Source organism: Corapipo altera, unplaced genomic scaffold (genome assembly GCF_003945725.1).
Source record: "Corapipo altera isolate COAL_440 unplaced genomic scaffold, ASM394572v1 1, whole genome shotgun sequence".
Lineage (NCBI taxonomy): Eukaryota > Metazoa > Chordata > Aves > Passeriformes > Pipridae > Corapipo > Corapipo altera.
The window spans coordinates 17,225,319-17,241,284 of record NW_020884873.1 but is presented as its reverse complement, the minus strand read 5'-3'; the positions used below and the strand labels follow the sequence as shown (position 1 = coordinate 17,241,284).

The 15,966-nt window shown below is 46.2% G+C and overlaps 1 protein-coding gene across 3 annotated transcripts in view; it reads right to left on the bottom strand.

The window, feature by feature from the left end:
* SGSM3 (small G protein signaling modulator 3) overlaps positions 1-13,977 on the bottom strand; it is a 29,037-nt gene extending 15,060 nt beyond the window's left edge. Inside the window, exons 1-6 of one of the 3 annotated variants that reach the window (XM_027654358.1) lie at positions 13,926-13,977; positions 13,070-13,120; positions 4,332-4,415; positions 2,998-3,083; positions 1,742-1,808; positions 118-329 (exon numbers count right to left, since the gene is read on the bottom strand). In XM_027654358.1, coding sequence (XP_027510159.1) covers positions 118-329; positions 1,742-1,808; positions 2,998-3,083; positions 4,332-4,338 — 372 coding nt within the window. In that variant the 5' untranslated portion in view covers positions 4,339-4,415; positions 13,070-13,120; positions 13,926-13,977. Of the gene's footprint in view, positions 1-117; positions 330-1,741; positions 1,809-2,997; positions 3,084-4,331; positions 4,416-13,069; positions 13,121-13,925 lie in introns of those variants that run through there. The other 2 variants (XM_027654378.1, XM_027654369.1) reach the window with 2 other exon arrangements.
* Positions 13,978-15,966: the final 1,989 nt, after the last annotated feature.

The following is a 15,966-nucleotide window of genomic DNA, read 5'->3' as shown; positions in this document are numbered from 1 at the left end:
GAGTCACTCAGACAAACACAGAAAGACATGAGCTGGCAGCCTCTCAATCAAGAGATCTCACTCCACTATCTCTTACTCCAGGCAGGAGCGCCCACCCAGAACAGGCAGCACTCTCACCTGTGGCCTCATGCTGTGTGGGATGCCAGCTAGCACCAGGGAGCGCAGCTTGTCTGAGTGGGGTAGGGTGACTTCAATTTTGTCCCAGGTGAGGTCGCCCACGTCATGGTTGTGTGTGAATTCCAGATGAGCCTGCCACTTGAGCCTCTGCTGCGGCTCCTCCGTCAGTGGGACCCCCAGAAGCTTGCTGGAGTTTGGCTCAGCACCATCTGCTTCAGCAAATGGAAGGGAAAGGAATGGGGACAAGTGAGACAGGGAACAGGAGAGAGAACAAACACAAGGCAGAGTGGGGAATAGGATGGTCATCTGAAAAAAGCACGTTAAAAACATTCACGTCTTCCAGTCAGAGCATGGAAAGGCAAAGCTTGGTTTCTAACTGCCTTCTCCATGTAGCAAATTTAATGGTCATAAACAAAAAGCACTGGGACCTTGAGAACTAAGAAGGTGTCGGCAGGCTTCTAGTCCCTACTTACTCATGATTTAGAGCACAGTGTGGTTGGAATTAAACAAGACCCCGGCAGCAGCCATCCTCCTGGGTTTTATAAGAATCTGTAAATCAGGCTGACAAAAGCACAGCAAGCCTCAGAGGTGAAAAGCAGAAGCTATATGCTCATGGAAGTAATGAGGTGCAAAATGTTAACTTTGGGGATATTTAATCATCAAAAAAGCTTTAGCTAGGACACCTCCAAATTCAAAATGAGAGAGCACCTTAACCTGAGGCTGGCTTTCTAAAATAGACACTTTAGCACAAGTACAGGTTTGACGTAAGGCACTCTTGTCCTTAATCATATAATACATTCCAACAATGCGGTCCAAATCTTTCTGTTGATTTTATAATGCACGAGTCTGTGAAATTTTCTGGCTGGGGAAAAAAAAAAAATCACCGTGTCCAGTCCTCATCTCCAGGTCATGGCTTCAAAGAGGATCCTCTGTAACTTAAGGTGACTCACAGCACACATGTGAACAAGTTCTGCCCTTGCACTGTATGGCCTGAGCCCTGGAAACATCCTCCAGAGCACATAAAGCAATTCCTACATCTCCTTTCTCTTCCTCTTTGCAAAAGCCAGCTGTTGTGGTTCAATGCTCAGCTGCAATAGCTCTCCACATCTTCTCCTATTCGGTCGCCTCTCTCCATATCTTGCAGAAAAATTAGGATGTGGGGTTTACCCATACAGTTTGTCCTACACTTTGCTGAGATGCTGGGATGGGCAGAACAAATACTGTTGCCACTCATTTTGGCCATGAGTTTTTCAACAGACAGAATGTTTCACTGTGCCTGCTGTGAGTGCTTACAATGCTACTGAACACAACACTGTCAACTGGGAAAGTTGCCCTTCCCCAGCATGCAGCTGCTAACGGAAATGGTAACCCCTCTTAACTTTTCTCTCTTTTACCCATGGCACAAGCACAAGGGGATGGAAATGACTTCTGCATAGTCTATGCTCCAGACTCCCATAAGGCCAGCACATCTAATTCACTTGATTACAATGGCAGGATACAGAAAGATGATGACAGGTGGGTAGACAAGACCTAGTACAGAACGGTTGCAAAGCCACCCTGCCATACTTGGAAGCACAGGAAGGGCTGCACGCAATGTAACTGGGAGGGATAGGACTGGCTTTACCTTCCTTGTCAACTCGGAAACCGAATTCATCATAACGAAACTCTGGCTGCTCGACGGATTCTTCTTTCTGGGAAATGTGAGGAAGGAAAACAGACACTTTCACCACTTTAGCACTGCATAACTGAACAGAGACACATGGATATTGCCCCATCCCACCACTGTCCGCATTGTGCCCTTTGAGCAATTAGATCCCTTGCCCTTTAATTTTCAATGCCTCCCACCACAATTCCAAGCTGAGCAGATATTGCATACCATTCGCATGTTGACTTCTCCACAGAAGTTGTGAAGCCCTGCCATCAAAACTGTACAGATTTTCCTAGTAATCCTTTTTCCAGCAGGACTTGAGCTCAGCCTCATATCAAGATCGGAACTCCCCACTTGGAGGGGCATGGAGCCCTCCTCATGAACTGAGGAATACACACCCACCAGCTAAAGAGGCCTCTGCTGTCTGCATTGCTAACGCACAGCAATCCTTCCTGTTACCTCTGTGCACACACTGCGAATTCAGCTCCCTGCACTGTGCCATCTCCTGCCTGTTGCTCTCAGATTTTCTCTGAAAGACACCAGGCAAAACTGGGATTTGCACCAAAGGAAATTAAGATCCATGATCCAAATCTCAGCCTTCCTCACCTGTGCTCACAGTTGGCATTGGGGAATACACAGTGGAGGTTATAACTAGGCTTCTTTTAGGACTGAAAACCTACAGATACCTCCCTTTTCCTGCAAGCCCACCTTCTCCTCCTGTAGGGACTCTTGGAAGCACTGAACCCAGGCAGCACCCCAGAACTGTGCTTCTCGCATAGCTCCATGATAAGCTTTAATCTGCCTCAATGGGCTCAATTGCCTTCAGCAAACTGTGGATAAGTTGTGAAATTCCATGGCTGCTTCCTTCCTTCCTCCTCTGCCCACCTGACAAGCCTTGAGGCTAGCATTTCCTGCCATACACAAGCCATCCAGAGTAGCTTGATGATGACAGAGGCTCCCTGACAGTGTCAACATTTTTACACTGAAGCAATAGTTGCAAAACAGCAAAGCAATAATTCACACAAGTTTCTTTGTACTCTGCAAGATCCTCTTGCAAAACCCAGGATGCAGCCACAAAACATGTGAATTTTAAGTGCCCACCATTAAAGCACCAGAGGAAAAGTGTGCCTCTCCCTCCTTTTCTCTGCGGCTTTCAGAGACCACCAGAAACCACCAGGGTCCCTCTACTTTTGCACAGCCAGAGTACACCCCGTCCCTGCCCCACACTATACCTGTGTGTATTTTGCCAGGATGTCCTGAGGCCAAATGCTGGGAGTGAGTGCTGAGAAGGGACCCCCAGCAGAGGGAGTGTGATGGCCTAAACAGAAAGAGATCAACACAGCAGTGAAAACCTGGAAGAACACCCTTGGGAAGACACACTTAATACAAACTGTTTCAGCAAGGGAAGGACTCATACAGCAGTTTGTTGTGACTGCTACTCTAGACAGGGAGACAGCTCCCACTTCACCAAGGAAGCCAGTAATTTCAGATGGTTTTGCTCCTTATTACCGAGTAAAAGAGGCAGAAAGGTCAAATGGAGTTCCTTCTAAGAAAGAGATTTTTAGGAAAGAGAAATAGTTCTATGGCATCATATGATCACTCATCTGATTGGAAAAGCTGTGCAAACAGTGCCAAGCCAGAGGAATTGCTACCAAAAAAAATATTATTATGGAGAAGTAAATGCCTCTGATGGAGGCACCAACCCCAGCAGCAATCCAGAGCTTACAGAAACTCTGTCACTCAGACACCACAATGGAAAACCAGAGCCTTCAGGCAAGATGCTCAACTGCAACCTTTTTTTCTAAAAGGGCTGGGATACTGTCAGACCATGTATAGAGATCTGCAGCAATGAAAGTATGCCTATTATCTTGGACTTTTGTGTTCAAGATAAGCACCCTTCCAATCTCAGGCAGAGTGCCACTGAACAGCCTCCCTTGGAATACAAGCAAACATCAACTTTTGCACTTAAAGGAGATCAACCAAAGCAAAGGTTTACTTGGCTTTGAAGTATAGTTTCCCTCAGGGTTATATGCCCTGAAATAATCAGCTGGACCAGGAAGGAAGGTTTAGACAAAAGTATGGGGTGGGAGAATTGGCCACTATAAGAAAGAGAAGACCTAGTTTTAGTAAAGCTTATCTCAGTAGCCCATAGTTGAACTCCAGTTATTCTTCAGCCTTCTGCCTGCCCTGGAGCTACCATTGTATGGTAAAATCTCTCATAATCACCAAATGAGCCACCAACTTTGGGGTAAATCTTGGGAGAACAGAACCAAGCAAATCTTACAAAAAACAGGGGAAAGAAGATTACGTTTCAGTGTTCTTTTTCCTCTGTGTTCAATGGCTGAAAAGGCTTCTTTGGGGTAAAAGAAGGAACTGAGTTTACTCTGAGTGAGAAGGTAGCTGGGTCACAAAGAGTGGGGTTGTTTCCTTGCTCCCAATTTAACCAGACAGTATGTTAATATAAAGAACGGTTCTTGGAACCAGGAACTTTCTTTTATGAAGTTTCTGCTGAAGAAAGAGCAAGCAACCAAACAAGCAGATACTGAGTCCATTTCTGTCTGCTCACCGGACATCGCACTAGGTAAGGCTGAGTAGCAGAGGCTGTCAGCAGGTCCAGAAGTGCTGTTCAAAGAGGTCAGTGGTTACTATCCTGTTAGAAAGAAAGGGCAAGGAGAGAATTCAATTAGCATCTAAAAACATGGTGGGAGACAGAGAGACCCCTCACTCACAACTTCTCCACATGAAAATTAAATCCCTTAGTATTTATGTTCTGCGCCCACAAAAAATAAATTCTGGAGACTGGAATTTCCTCTTGATTTCATGCCTACTGACCAGCTAGAAAGAGCACACTGCCATTTATCAAATTCCTTGTGACAGTACCACCACTGTTGATTGAAAGAATGTCAAAAACCAAGACAACTTTTATCACCTTTTCCATCACATATTGTGAGTCCTATATTTAATTATCAATACAAAAAAATCACACCATACATCATCAGTCTCTGAAGACACTGACCATGGAGAAGGGACAGAAACAGTGAAAAGGGTTTTAGGGGGTATCATTAGATGCAATAAGCCTAAAAGAGATTTTAGCAGCAGCATCACAAAGTACAGGAGCGAAGTGTGTAGGGGTGTGGAAACACAGTTCTCTGAAGGATGTGGACATGGACAAGATGCTATCAAGTAACTCTGCAGTGAGCTAGGAACCAGGCTCCTCTGAACTAAAGCAGGCAGTAGAGCTCAGATGATTAAACAGCCCACATAGCTCCCCTCCTTGCTTTCCTGACACTAGTTAACAGTAGATTTTTATGGGGTTTTTTATGGGGATTTCCAGGAAAACAATGGAATAGTTCAGTAATCAGAGAGAGAGATTCTGGACTTTAGGATCAACATTACAATTTATGTGTGGGAGACAGCAGGAGCCACCTCTAACAAGCAGATAAAGCCAGTGCTGGGTTATATCAGTCACTTGCACTTCCTTGGGAAAGAACCTGGGAGAAGCTAACACTAACACATCTGGGATGGCTTTTCCAGCTTCCCCTTTCCAGTAAAGTTACTTATGACTGTAAACTGCTAAAAGTAGGAACCCGAGGGATTCATCCAGCAGGCCCTGTCAGAGTTGGTTTATAGTGCTGAATAGTACAGGGTTACATTGCCTCTGTATCTCAGTGAGCTTTCCAGGGAGCACTTGTAGCCTGAAAGCAACTTGCTACAGCACTCCAAGATAAGCAGCTGCACAACACTGCAAAAGCATAAAAAACATCTGTGTCTGGAAACACAAATGATAAGCCTTCCTCCTCCCAGATTTAGACAGTTCTCTGCCTGAGAAAGGCTGACATGGATCAACAGATGCTCTGATTTTCTGACACTAACTCTTAGAGCAAAAAGAATAACAAAGAAACTACAAAAAAATCCAGCTTTTATTTCTGGGAAGTAATGTTGTCCACAGGATGGTAAGTTGCTTACCCACCAGTTCTGTAAACATTTGTTTATCTCCCCATCACTCTAGACCCATTTGTTCCCTTAGCACTAACTCTTCTTTCAGCAGCTGAAGACATAACAACAATTACAAAATGAGCATCTGCATACTCGTATTACATGGGAACGCACACAGCATGCCCACCAAGCAGGTACAGTGGCTGACAGTACCTATTTCCCTTTCAACATCACAGTCAATGTATTTTGATGTTTTTTAGGCTTGTCACTCCCTTGCAACCTTGACTGCTCTGCTCCCGAGCCTGCAAAGTGTCCTTTTACTCTGCCTTCTCTCAGCCCAGTTAACCCTGTTTCCAACTACTTTTACTAGGAATGCAATCACCATGTGAAGCATCTGCCATGCTTCTCATTGCTTCTCATTGCCTCAGTGCCTCAAGCCTGTGAGTAGGAATCCCTCTCAGCCATTATTAACTTTGATTGTGTGCACAATCGCTGCTGAACAAAACCTGTGACGGAGGAGCCGGGTCAGTGTTTGGAAGAGCAGGAGAGTGCTGAGTGAGTTTCTCCTCATCCCAAAACAGGTGTAGTAGAGGGAACACCTTTCTTGTCCACGTCACCGCACGCTGGCCTCCGCCTTGCTGGGGATCACTCCCCTGCCTGCTGCCTGCTCGCTCTCCTGTCCCTGACATTAGAGCACTGAACTTGGTGGGCAGGTTTTTCCAGCCCCTGGTTCCTATAGAAACGTTCCTGCGAGCACCGATCTGGGACAGAGTCCAAGGAGAGTGTGAGGCTCACCTTGCTCCTGGCATGGCTGTACAGAAGGGCAGGGAGAGAAGCAAGAATCACACCAAGAGAAGGCTCCTGCTGCGGTACACAGAGGTAGAGTGCCAGGGACTGCCCACAGAGACAGGTGTCTCCAAGAGAAGGTGCTGAGGCCACTGCACCAGCTCTTCCAGCATCACAGGAACCAGGAAGAAAGTTCCCTGGCACAGCAAGGCACCACCCAGGGCAAGACAGGAGGCGGAGGAGGATACCTGGTATACAGTAAGTTCTTTCCTTTGACTGAGGTATACAAACCTAAAGCAACTCTCGAACTCTCCTAGCCAGGAGACAAGTAAGAAAAGGGAATCCCACAAAGCCTGTGAAACCACACGTGTGAAATTGCTACAGTTCCTAGCTGGGATATTAGCACAGTACACACTTCTGAAAACAAGAAACAGTATGAAATACAAAGGAAAAAACACATCAGATCAAACAAATATTAATGGCAACTCCCAAACCCTCAGAACTCCAAAACTAAAACCACACACACATTAAGAAGTATCTCCCACTTTTAAAGGTAATTTAAGTTTCCTATATGAAGCAATCTTGGCCACATAACAGGCAGTCCTCACAGTTTGAAAGAAATATACTTTCTCTTAAAATGCTAACAGCACCTGTTATTTGCAGATTTACTTTTTGTGTTCAGACTCTAAAAATAATCACACCACCATTGGTTCCAGCCTGCTAGAAGACAGCTACACTATGGGTGTGCACCTGAAAAAGAAGGCTGCAAGGGAAACGTGTAGTCAGCATCAGGTACAGCCACTTGAAGCACTCCACACACAACACTTTTGCTGGAGTTGCAAATACACACCATGCAAGATTATAGTTAGTTTCTTTTCCAGCGTAGGCGTCCTTTAGAAATGGATGTCTGCAAAGGAGACCTACAAATTTACTTCCACTTGGCAATACTGTGCCTCCTCTGGACATGCTGGCTCTTCCACACAGCTGTGGTGTGACAGATTTCAATTACCTGGCTTCTGGCAAACATCAGATAGCAATCTCCTGCTGCCTATGTTTTACCTGCTTGGCCTCTTTAGCCACGTGATCTCCACATAAGCCTGCAGCAGTAGTGCCTGGATGTGCTAAGCATGAAATGATGCTGTCTGGAGCCTTTTAGTAGAATCTTAATTTTGGGACAGAAACTCCTTCTCAGGAGTGTTATTCCCCTGTTGATTTTAGCAACAAAAAAAGGTATAAGCCAATAAAAAAAGAGCAACATACCTCTAGCAGAAAGACTGTGCAGAAGACAAACACTTCACAAAGTAATGTTTTTGTATGCTAAAAACTTTACAACTACAAAGGAGCCACTAGTAAACATCATCAGAAGGACTAGAACAAGCCCAACAATTCCTTCTAGAATAATTTTCATCCACTGTCATAAGAACAGCATATACAACACCTCTTCTGACAGTAAGCTAGCATTGGAAAAACTCTGTTTTCCTTTATGTTTAATGAACATGAAGCAACATTGAATGCAGTAAATCCCACTGCCACCTCTGCACTCTCAACTGGTTTCCACTGCTCTCTATTCTCTTCCTTTATTAAAAAGCAAACAGTTTGGAAGAGAGAAAAGCGATTGCAAAATCACAGTACCCATCAGGAGGCCATGCATTTAGGTGTATTTCCAAAAGCCTCTTCCAGTTCACCTTTTGAAATCCCAAGTAGATTGCATCCAATTTAACATTTCCCTCTTTCAGAAATCAGACAAAAACTCTGCACTGAATCAGGCAGTTCAGTCGTGTCCTCTCACACCCAGAAAACTTTTGTTTTCCGAATTATAACCCTGACTTGCTCAATGAAATGTCCAAAAGGAACTCTCAGCAGGAAGCCCTTGGCCTTCCTTCCCTTCCCCCGTCAGTGTCTCCCTCAGGTCAGGCAAAGGCATATCCTGGAGCTGCAAATGCCATTAGTCCATGAGTCAATATTTACTTCGCATGCAGAGTCAGAAGAAATCTCCAGCTTCACAAACAAGTACGTAAGTGAGCAAAGCACAGACACACACCTGACCAAGGGGTGGAAAGGATGCCGATAATTTCTTTCCCTTGCACCCTGACACCCTAGCTTTTTAAAAAACGCAGAATCCCATGCAGACACTGACACACAGCAGTTGTGTTACACTGTTGGTGAACCTGGGTCATTCCAGGAACTATCTGTTCAAGGCTTACAAACCATGACGAGCCTCACATTGCTTTGGGTGTTGAGCAACACACTGCAAATGCAGGTGGGAGGCGCTGAGGGAGCCTTCCTGCTTCCTTTTTACAACATGACTGGGAATGAAGAGCTGAGGGACTTTAACTGCCCTCAACCCGCTTTCTGGTAGAGTGGAAGTGAAGCAGAGATACATCGAAAACCTAGAACAGGTCTTGAAAGGGGGATGCGAGACCTGGAGAGCAGCGAGGGGGAGGCTGTGCCAGCCTTGTAGAGCCGGGTGGGCAGGCAGGAAGGATGGCAAACTGCTGACAGTGTTATGCACTGACTGCAGAGGCACCACTCAGGACTCCAGTGCTGCCCAGTCATTAACTGGGATCACATACTGACTGCAGGAATGTGGTGGGGCAAAGTGCCTCCTCTCAGCTGCCTCAGGGAACTTAGAGCAACACTCAACAGAGGCAACAGAAAGTAAACTGGAACTCTGTGTCTCCTGCCATAAAGCACCTTGTTAATTCCTGGCCTCATCGGAAATGTAATTCCATGCAGAAATGCAACTAAAATATACTTCAATGCAACAGTTCTGTACCCTGTTTGGTGTTCAGCAAGTCTGCCTGCTGCAATGACAGAGAGCCCCACTGGAGCTGGAGGTGCTGAACCACTGATAGTTTATACAAAAGGAACAGAACAAGGGACTTTCAGTTTTGTATCCATTTCATCTCCACTTTGAAAATAAGGATGTGAAAAAGCAGAATCCTGCTTCCTATTGTTTATGCATTGGACAGACAGACACAGATGGACTTCCTGATCACAGTTCAATGTGTCAAGCCTGTCTCTGAAAAAACTTTACACAACACCTGCTTATGTAGAATGCAGATATCCTACATATGAACAGATATCTTATTTTCAGAGCAGAACTGCCTTTTATTTGCCTGGTACCAGAGCAAACAGTGTGCCAGCTAAACGTGAACTGCACCACTGTGGAGAAACTCCTGTTAGCCAAGACCCTTGGGATCAGAAGAGAAGGAGTTTCCCCTTTCCTGGTGCTCCCATTGCACGAGTGGTGAAAAGATGGGACTGTAGAGTGCTCCTTGCATCTCGCACAGGATTACAACTTAGTACTAAAACAACAGTTGCTGGGGTTTTCTCTCTGCATTGAATGAGGTCAAAAAAAAAGGCCAGGATACCAACTAGCATGGCATTCACTCTTGTTGCACAGTAAAATTCTCCTTGCTTCCAAAACAGAGGCGAGAAAATCCATATGTGCCAAAAAAGGCAATCACAGGCTTAGGGTAAAGGCAATTCCACATTAAACACCACAATGCAAATATAAACCAAAGGTTTCTGATTACTGTCTAAGGAGGCCCCAAACACACCTTCCATCACAGTCAGGTACTGCACAAAACTATTTATAAGATATCTGAGGAAAGTAATTGCAACTGTCTAATTTCATTTCAACACAGAAGTTTGAAAGAAAATGTTTCTGCCAGAGATGCAGGGTTGCACCAGGCAAAGAAAGCTTGAAAGACACTTGTGACAGTTATTTAAAGTCAGGTATTGTGAAGTCTTTTATATGATACCCCTGCTCTAAGTGGTGACAAGCAGTGCCATCTGAGGCTCTCCATCACCAGCCCTGTTGGCTCATCCCTGGTGAAAGTTTGATTCTCAAGCTGGTCTCGTCCCACTGTTCCCAGTGACAAAGGAACAAGAGCCTGAAGAGTGTCTCTCCTTTGACATAGCTTCAGATGGTTTTGTAGAGGTTTAGCTGTCAGGTTTTGCTGTTACCTTGGTGAGGTGTTAGAAAGACTCCATTTGGGTCACTCCCCTGTACCTCTGTTGTGTTACTATTTCCTCCAGTATTCACAAAAAAAAGTCAGATTCACCTCCCAGGACTTTAAGCAAGTCTTGCTTCATTTGGCTTCAGAAAATGTCTTTTTAAGGAAAGTATATCCCATAGCATTTGAAACTTTTCTCCTTCAGGGCTCTGCCTTTACAGAACTTAACCTTCTGAAGAGGTTAGTAACACTCAAAACACCTCTCAGGACTGTTTGCAAAGCCCTTATCTAGCATGTCATGTTTGACTACTTAGATCTTGCTCCTGCAGAAATTTACATGCACAGATAACTTAAGAGGAAAAAAACCAAAATATACAATGACTTAACATTTGTGACAAAACAAGACAAAACCTCTGATATTTCCTCATTCTGGGGATCAGGAAGACTTCTCCAGAAAAAAAAGGCTGTCAGGTTACGGACACTTTCTCTCATCTCTGAATCATCAAATACTTCCCAGTCAAGAAATACTGCACTGTCTGGGCAGTAACAACAGTTCTTGTAGTCATCCTTATGGCAATATACTATTTTTTTTTCACCTATCTCATAAAACAAGTGTGTTTTCATTTCTCCTAGGGTGATTTTCTTAAGACAGAAACAAAATTGTTCTGTTACCAATATACCTTGTTGCACTCCAGTTTAAAAAAAGCTGAGGCTTCCTCAGAGACAAAACAAATGTGGCAGGACAACATCCTCCTCTTTCCTACCTAGCGTCAACAGTAACACAGCTGACAAGTGAGGTTTTCCCGTGCTCCCACATACTTACCCTGTGTAAGCTTTATGTATTTAAAACTTAGACCCTGTGATGAAAGGTGGCATAGAAAGAAGTTTAAGCAAGTCTTTGTGTGGCTGAGGACACAAACCTGACGTGCCAACACCTCTCCATCCCTTGAGGGACACTTGGGACACTGCATTCACAACATAGAATGAAGCAATTTGTTTACCTCATCCAACCCGACAGTTGCAAAATCTCTGTATCCTATCCATTTGAGGTAGGATAGGATCCAGGACACCCCCTGTGATACAGATCACCAACTAGGATCACTGTTGATTTAGCTAGAAGAGCTGTAGAACCATATACAGCAAAATATAAGGCGCCTTACCTTTACCACTGCAGAGAAAGTTGCAATACTTCTTAGGATTTATTTTTTAAAAGTTTTCTTTGCTTCTTATGTGTTGGCGAGAAGTTTGCAATTGACAGTCAGGAAGAGACATCATCCCGACCATTTCCAAAACAGTTACTACCTCAAATGTGGTATCACTCAGGAGGGGTGAACTCATCAACTCCTTTGTTAAAGCATCCCAAATACCAAACATGGGAAACAATTCTGCAACATGCAAACCAATTCACTAAGAATGGGACTGAGACTGGCAGCCCATTTCACACAGACCCCTTAATCAATAACTTCTACTGTTACCACACCACTTCTGGTGAGATAAATAGATTTTTAAAGGCTAACATTTTGATTATTGTCCATCTGTTAAGATTGTCAAGGTCCTTTAGAACACTGACATTAGCAAAAGATCTCATCTTGCAGGAAAGCAAGTGACAGGTTAAAAGCACAGCAAAGAAGAAAAATCTAAATTACATTATCAGGGACCCCAAAATTGGAGAATTATTTCAGTCCTGAGCAGGTGTGCAGTACTTTCCTCACTTTGACCCTATCATCACCTGACCAGTGCAATTCCTCCAGAAATATGCCCCTCCTCTCTGCTGCCCCTCACAGATTCCCTTCACCCTTCTTCAGAGGAACAGTCACTATGAATGACATCTCCCTGAGAATACCAAGCCACGTTATCAAAATGTCACCGTAAACAGGAACTGAGAAAGGAAGCATTTGTCGTTTTAATCTGTTAAATACAGAATTAACATAACTTTGTATTAATATGACACAAGTATTCCCCACCCTGACCTCTTTAATTACATGTCATGCCTCTTCCCACCCCCTTCCTTCCCTTTTACTTTGTGAATTCTCCAGAGTAGGAATCCAACCCTTGTTTCTGTGTAGGGAAAGCTACACACACAGTGTGCAGATCCAGAAATACATAATGAAATTGATTTTTATTCCAGTGGCTGTTTCTTTTCAGGCCACCACTCCAGACACTGTAGCAGCTAAAAAAGTAATCTAGAATTTAGATTATTCAGCAAGCAACTGTATTCTGATCAACAACTCAGCAAAAGCACAGCAGTGCCCCACTCCTGCTAGGCTGGCAGCTCCTTCTTGAGTGATTTCACGATCCAGTCTTGCACCACTAAAAAAACACTGATCATAATTCCAGCAAGACTACTTCTCTCTCCCATCTATTTGCACAAAAGGATCCCTCATTTCCTGAAGGCACTGTTACTACTTTATCCTGCCCTCCCCCAAAAAAATCACAGCAAGCCATGAAGAGTAGGGCTGAGACATCATGAAGTAGGAAGCTATGACATCATATAACCCCTCCAACACTGAAATCTACTTGTTTAGAAGGAAAGTACCTGCTTAAATTCAGACATCCCTCAAAAAATTAGGAAGGAAGTAAAGCAGACACAGGGAGGAAATTTTTCCTGTCCCACCCTTACCAGATCTGTGAAGAGACACCAAACAGCCGTCCCGGAGCCCACAGCCACTGCCTGCAATGAGATTTAAATCCGTGTGACAGCGGTTCTTCACTCCCTTGAATTTGCATCACCAGCTAAGAGGAATTACGTCTGTCTCCCGCCTTCCTGACATTTATTACAGCTGACAATCACGGGGCCTGCGGCACGTCTATCTGTGCCCACTGCCTAGAGGATACTGCCATATTTCCATCTCAGTTCCGTGACCGTTCCTTCCCCCCAGCCAGACAGGAGACAGACTGTCTCTCCTCCGGGGCACCTCCGAAAAGGTGCACGCGTGGAGAGCAGATGAGTATGGCAGAGCAGGACGAACGAGATCGCCGGGAGTCGCAGCCACAGGCAGGAGAAGAGGCTGGTGAGGGCAGAGGCACGTCCCGGGGAGCAGGGGAGAGCCCAGCCCGGAGAAGGGGCGCCGGCAGCGCAGGGAGAACGTGCCCCAGCAGCTCGGCGGCGAAGCCGTGCACAGCATGAGTCACCGGCGGAGCCAGACCCTGCGTCAGCGCAGCAGGTGCGCGGGAGCCTCCCCGGGGACGGGGGTCCCTGCCTTCCCTCGGCCCGGGCCCGGCGAGCGGCGCCGCGGCCGCGCAGCCCCTGCCCCACACACAGCCCCGCCAGCGGGGCCGCCCGGGCGGGGAGCAGGACAGGGAGGGGGTGCTGGGGGAGAGGTGTGCGCGGGGGGCCTCACAAGGTGGCTCGTCGGCTCCTGGGGAGCCCCCCCCGGCGCGGCGGCAGGCGCAGGGCTGGCAGCCCTGGAGGGCGAGGGGCGGCCCGCGGGCAGAGCCCCCTCCCCGCGCAGCGCCGGCCCCGGCCCCGCACCCACCTGCTGCCGCCGCGCTCCCCTCAGGGCGGGCGCCGGTCCCGACCCGGTGGCCCCGCACGCCGCTCCGCAGGCGCATGCGCGGGATGCGGGCGGCGGCGCGGGGCACGCTGGGGGCTGTAGGCCGGGAAGCGCGGTCGGGAACGCGTGGGCAGGCGCCGGGATGCTGGTGCTCACCCATCGCTCGGGGCCGGGGGAATCGCCTCTCCAAGCAGCGCACAGACCCAGGCGCCGCCAGCAGAGCGGCAGTGTCACAGGCAGGGGCTGCAGGAACACAGGGCAGAACCATCCAGAAGCGGGATTAGTCACAGAATCACAGGATCAATTAGGCTAGAAAAGACCTCTGAGATCATTGAGTCCAACCTATGACAGAACACCACCATGCCACTCAGTGCCACGTCCAGCCTTTCCTTAAACACCTCCAGGGACTGTGACTCCACCACCTCCCCGGGCAGCCTATTCCAGTGTCTAATCACCCTTTCTGTGAAGAAATTCATCTTAAGGTCCAACTAAAACCTCCCCTGGTGCAGCTTAAGATCACATCCTCTCATCCTGTCCCTAGTTGTCTGGGAGAAGAGGCCAACACCCACCTGGCTACAGCCTCCTTTCAGGTCACTGTAGAAAGCAATAAGGTCTCCTTTCCTCCAGACTAAGCAGCCCCAGCTCCCTCAGCTGCTCCTCATCAGACTTGTGCTCCAAACCCCTCACCAGTTTCATTGCCCTTCTCTGGACCCACTCCAGCACCTCAATGTCCTTCCTGAATTTAGGGACCTAGAACTGGACATAGCACTCAAGGTGTGGCCTTGCCAGTGCTGAGTACAGGGGGAGAATCAAGAGCTGCACAGTCAAGAGCTGCTCCTGAAGCACTGCTTGGTGGTGACCTGTTCCCACCAACCAAGGAGAGGGAGGAACTACATCTTTGGCTGGTGCCAGTGCAAAAGCTGCCAGAAAGAAGATAGGTCAAACTAAGGAGTAGAAGTCTCTTAAAGGATCGTGCCAGTTTTCTAGGAGGGTGACATTTCCTCTGTGCCATTGTTATTTGTTCAAAACTTTCCAGGAAAACAAGTCCAACAGTTCACAGCTGGCAGCCTCTGCCCTAGCACAAAGATTTATTTCCAGATGACAAGAAAAGGTACATTAGCTGATCCTCTTCCTTGCACAGCTTTGTTGGTTTTTCTTCTATGGAGGAAAGAGGACCAAAAAAGGAAGACTTCTGCATATGTCTGTTTTCTTTCTCAGCTATCCATTTGAGTAATAGTCTGAAAATTACCAGTGTTCAATTAGTTATCCTTTTCAAACAGATGGCTAATTAAATGTTAATAGCACAAGCAGGCAAAATGTTTTAAACACCATAAAACTCAGAAATGTTTGAGACATTTTGAATGCCATAATCTAGGGGCAAGGTAAAGCCAGAGAAATCTCAATGAAGGGAAATCATGGCTGAAGCTTCCCACTGCTCTGACTACTTAATATAGACAAGCCTCATTAAAACTGTATTTTGAAATCATCTGTAAACAATCATGGCCTCAAGGACAGCAGGTAGGTTCTTTCAATTAGTTCTGCTTTTCTTAATTCTTTCCAGCAACCACATTTCAAAAATCATCAAGTAATCCCAGTCATGTCATCTCTGAGAATCTGAATAAATGAGAGGCAAGAGGGAGCTTTTTATTACACTGACGCAGAAGAAATGGTCTGTGAGGTAATAACACTGGAGGAAGAGGTAAGGGAACCATTCCAGTTTAAGTCAAAGGGAGAAGAGTTTGGTCCAATACTGAATGGCCAGTAAAGCACAGACATTACAAACCAGAACTTTCATGTCAGAAATAAAATCAAAGCTCTTGAATTTCTCTGGCACCCAATAAATCCCAGCATCTTTTTTCTTTCTTTATCAGAAAAGACTTACTTGTAGTAGAGATCAACTTTCACATGTCAGAGTCCACCTACCGTTCAGCATCAATCACCTAACAAGGTGACCAAGGACCATAAGGATTGTGGCCAAGGACCACAATCATAGCCAAATCACAGTGGCTGGTTCCTAATCCAA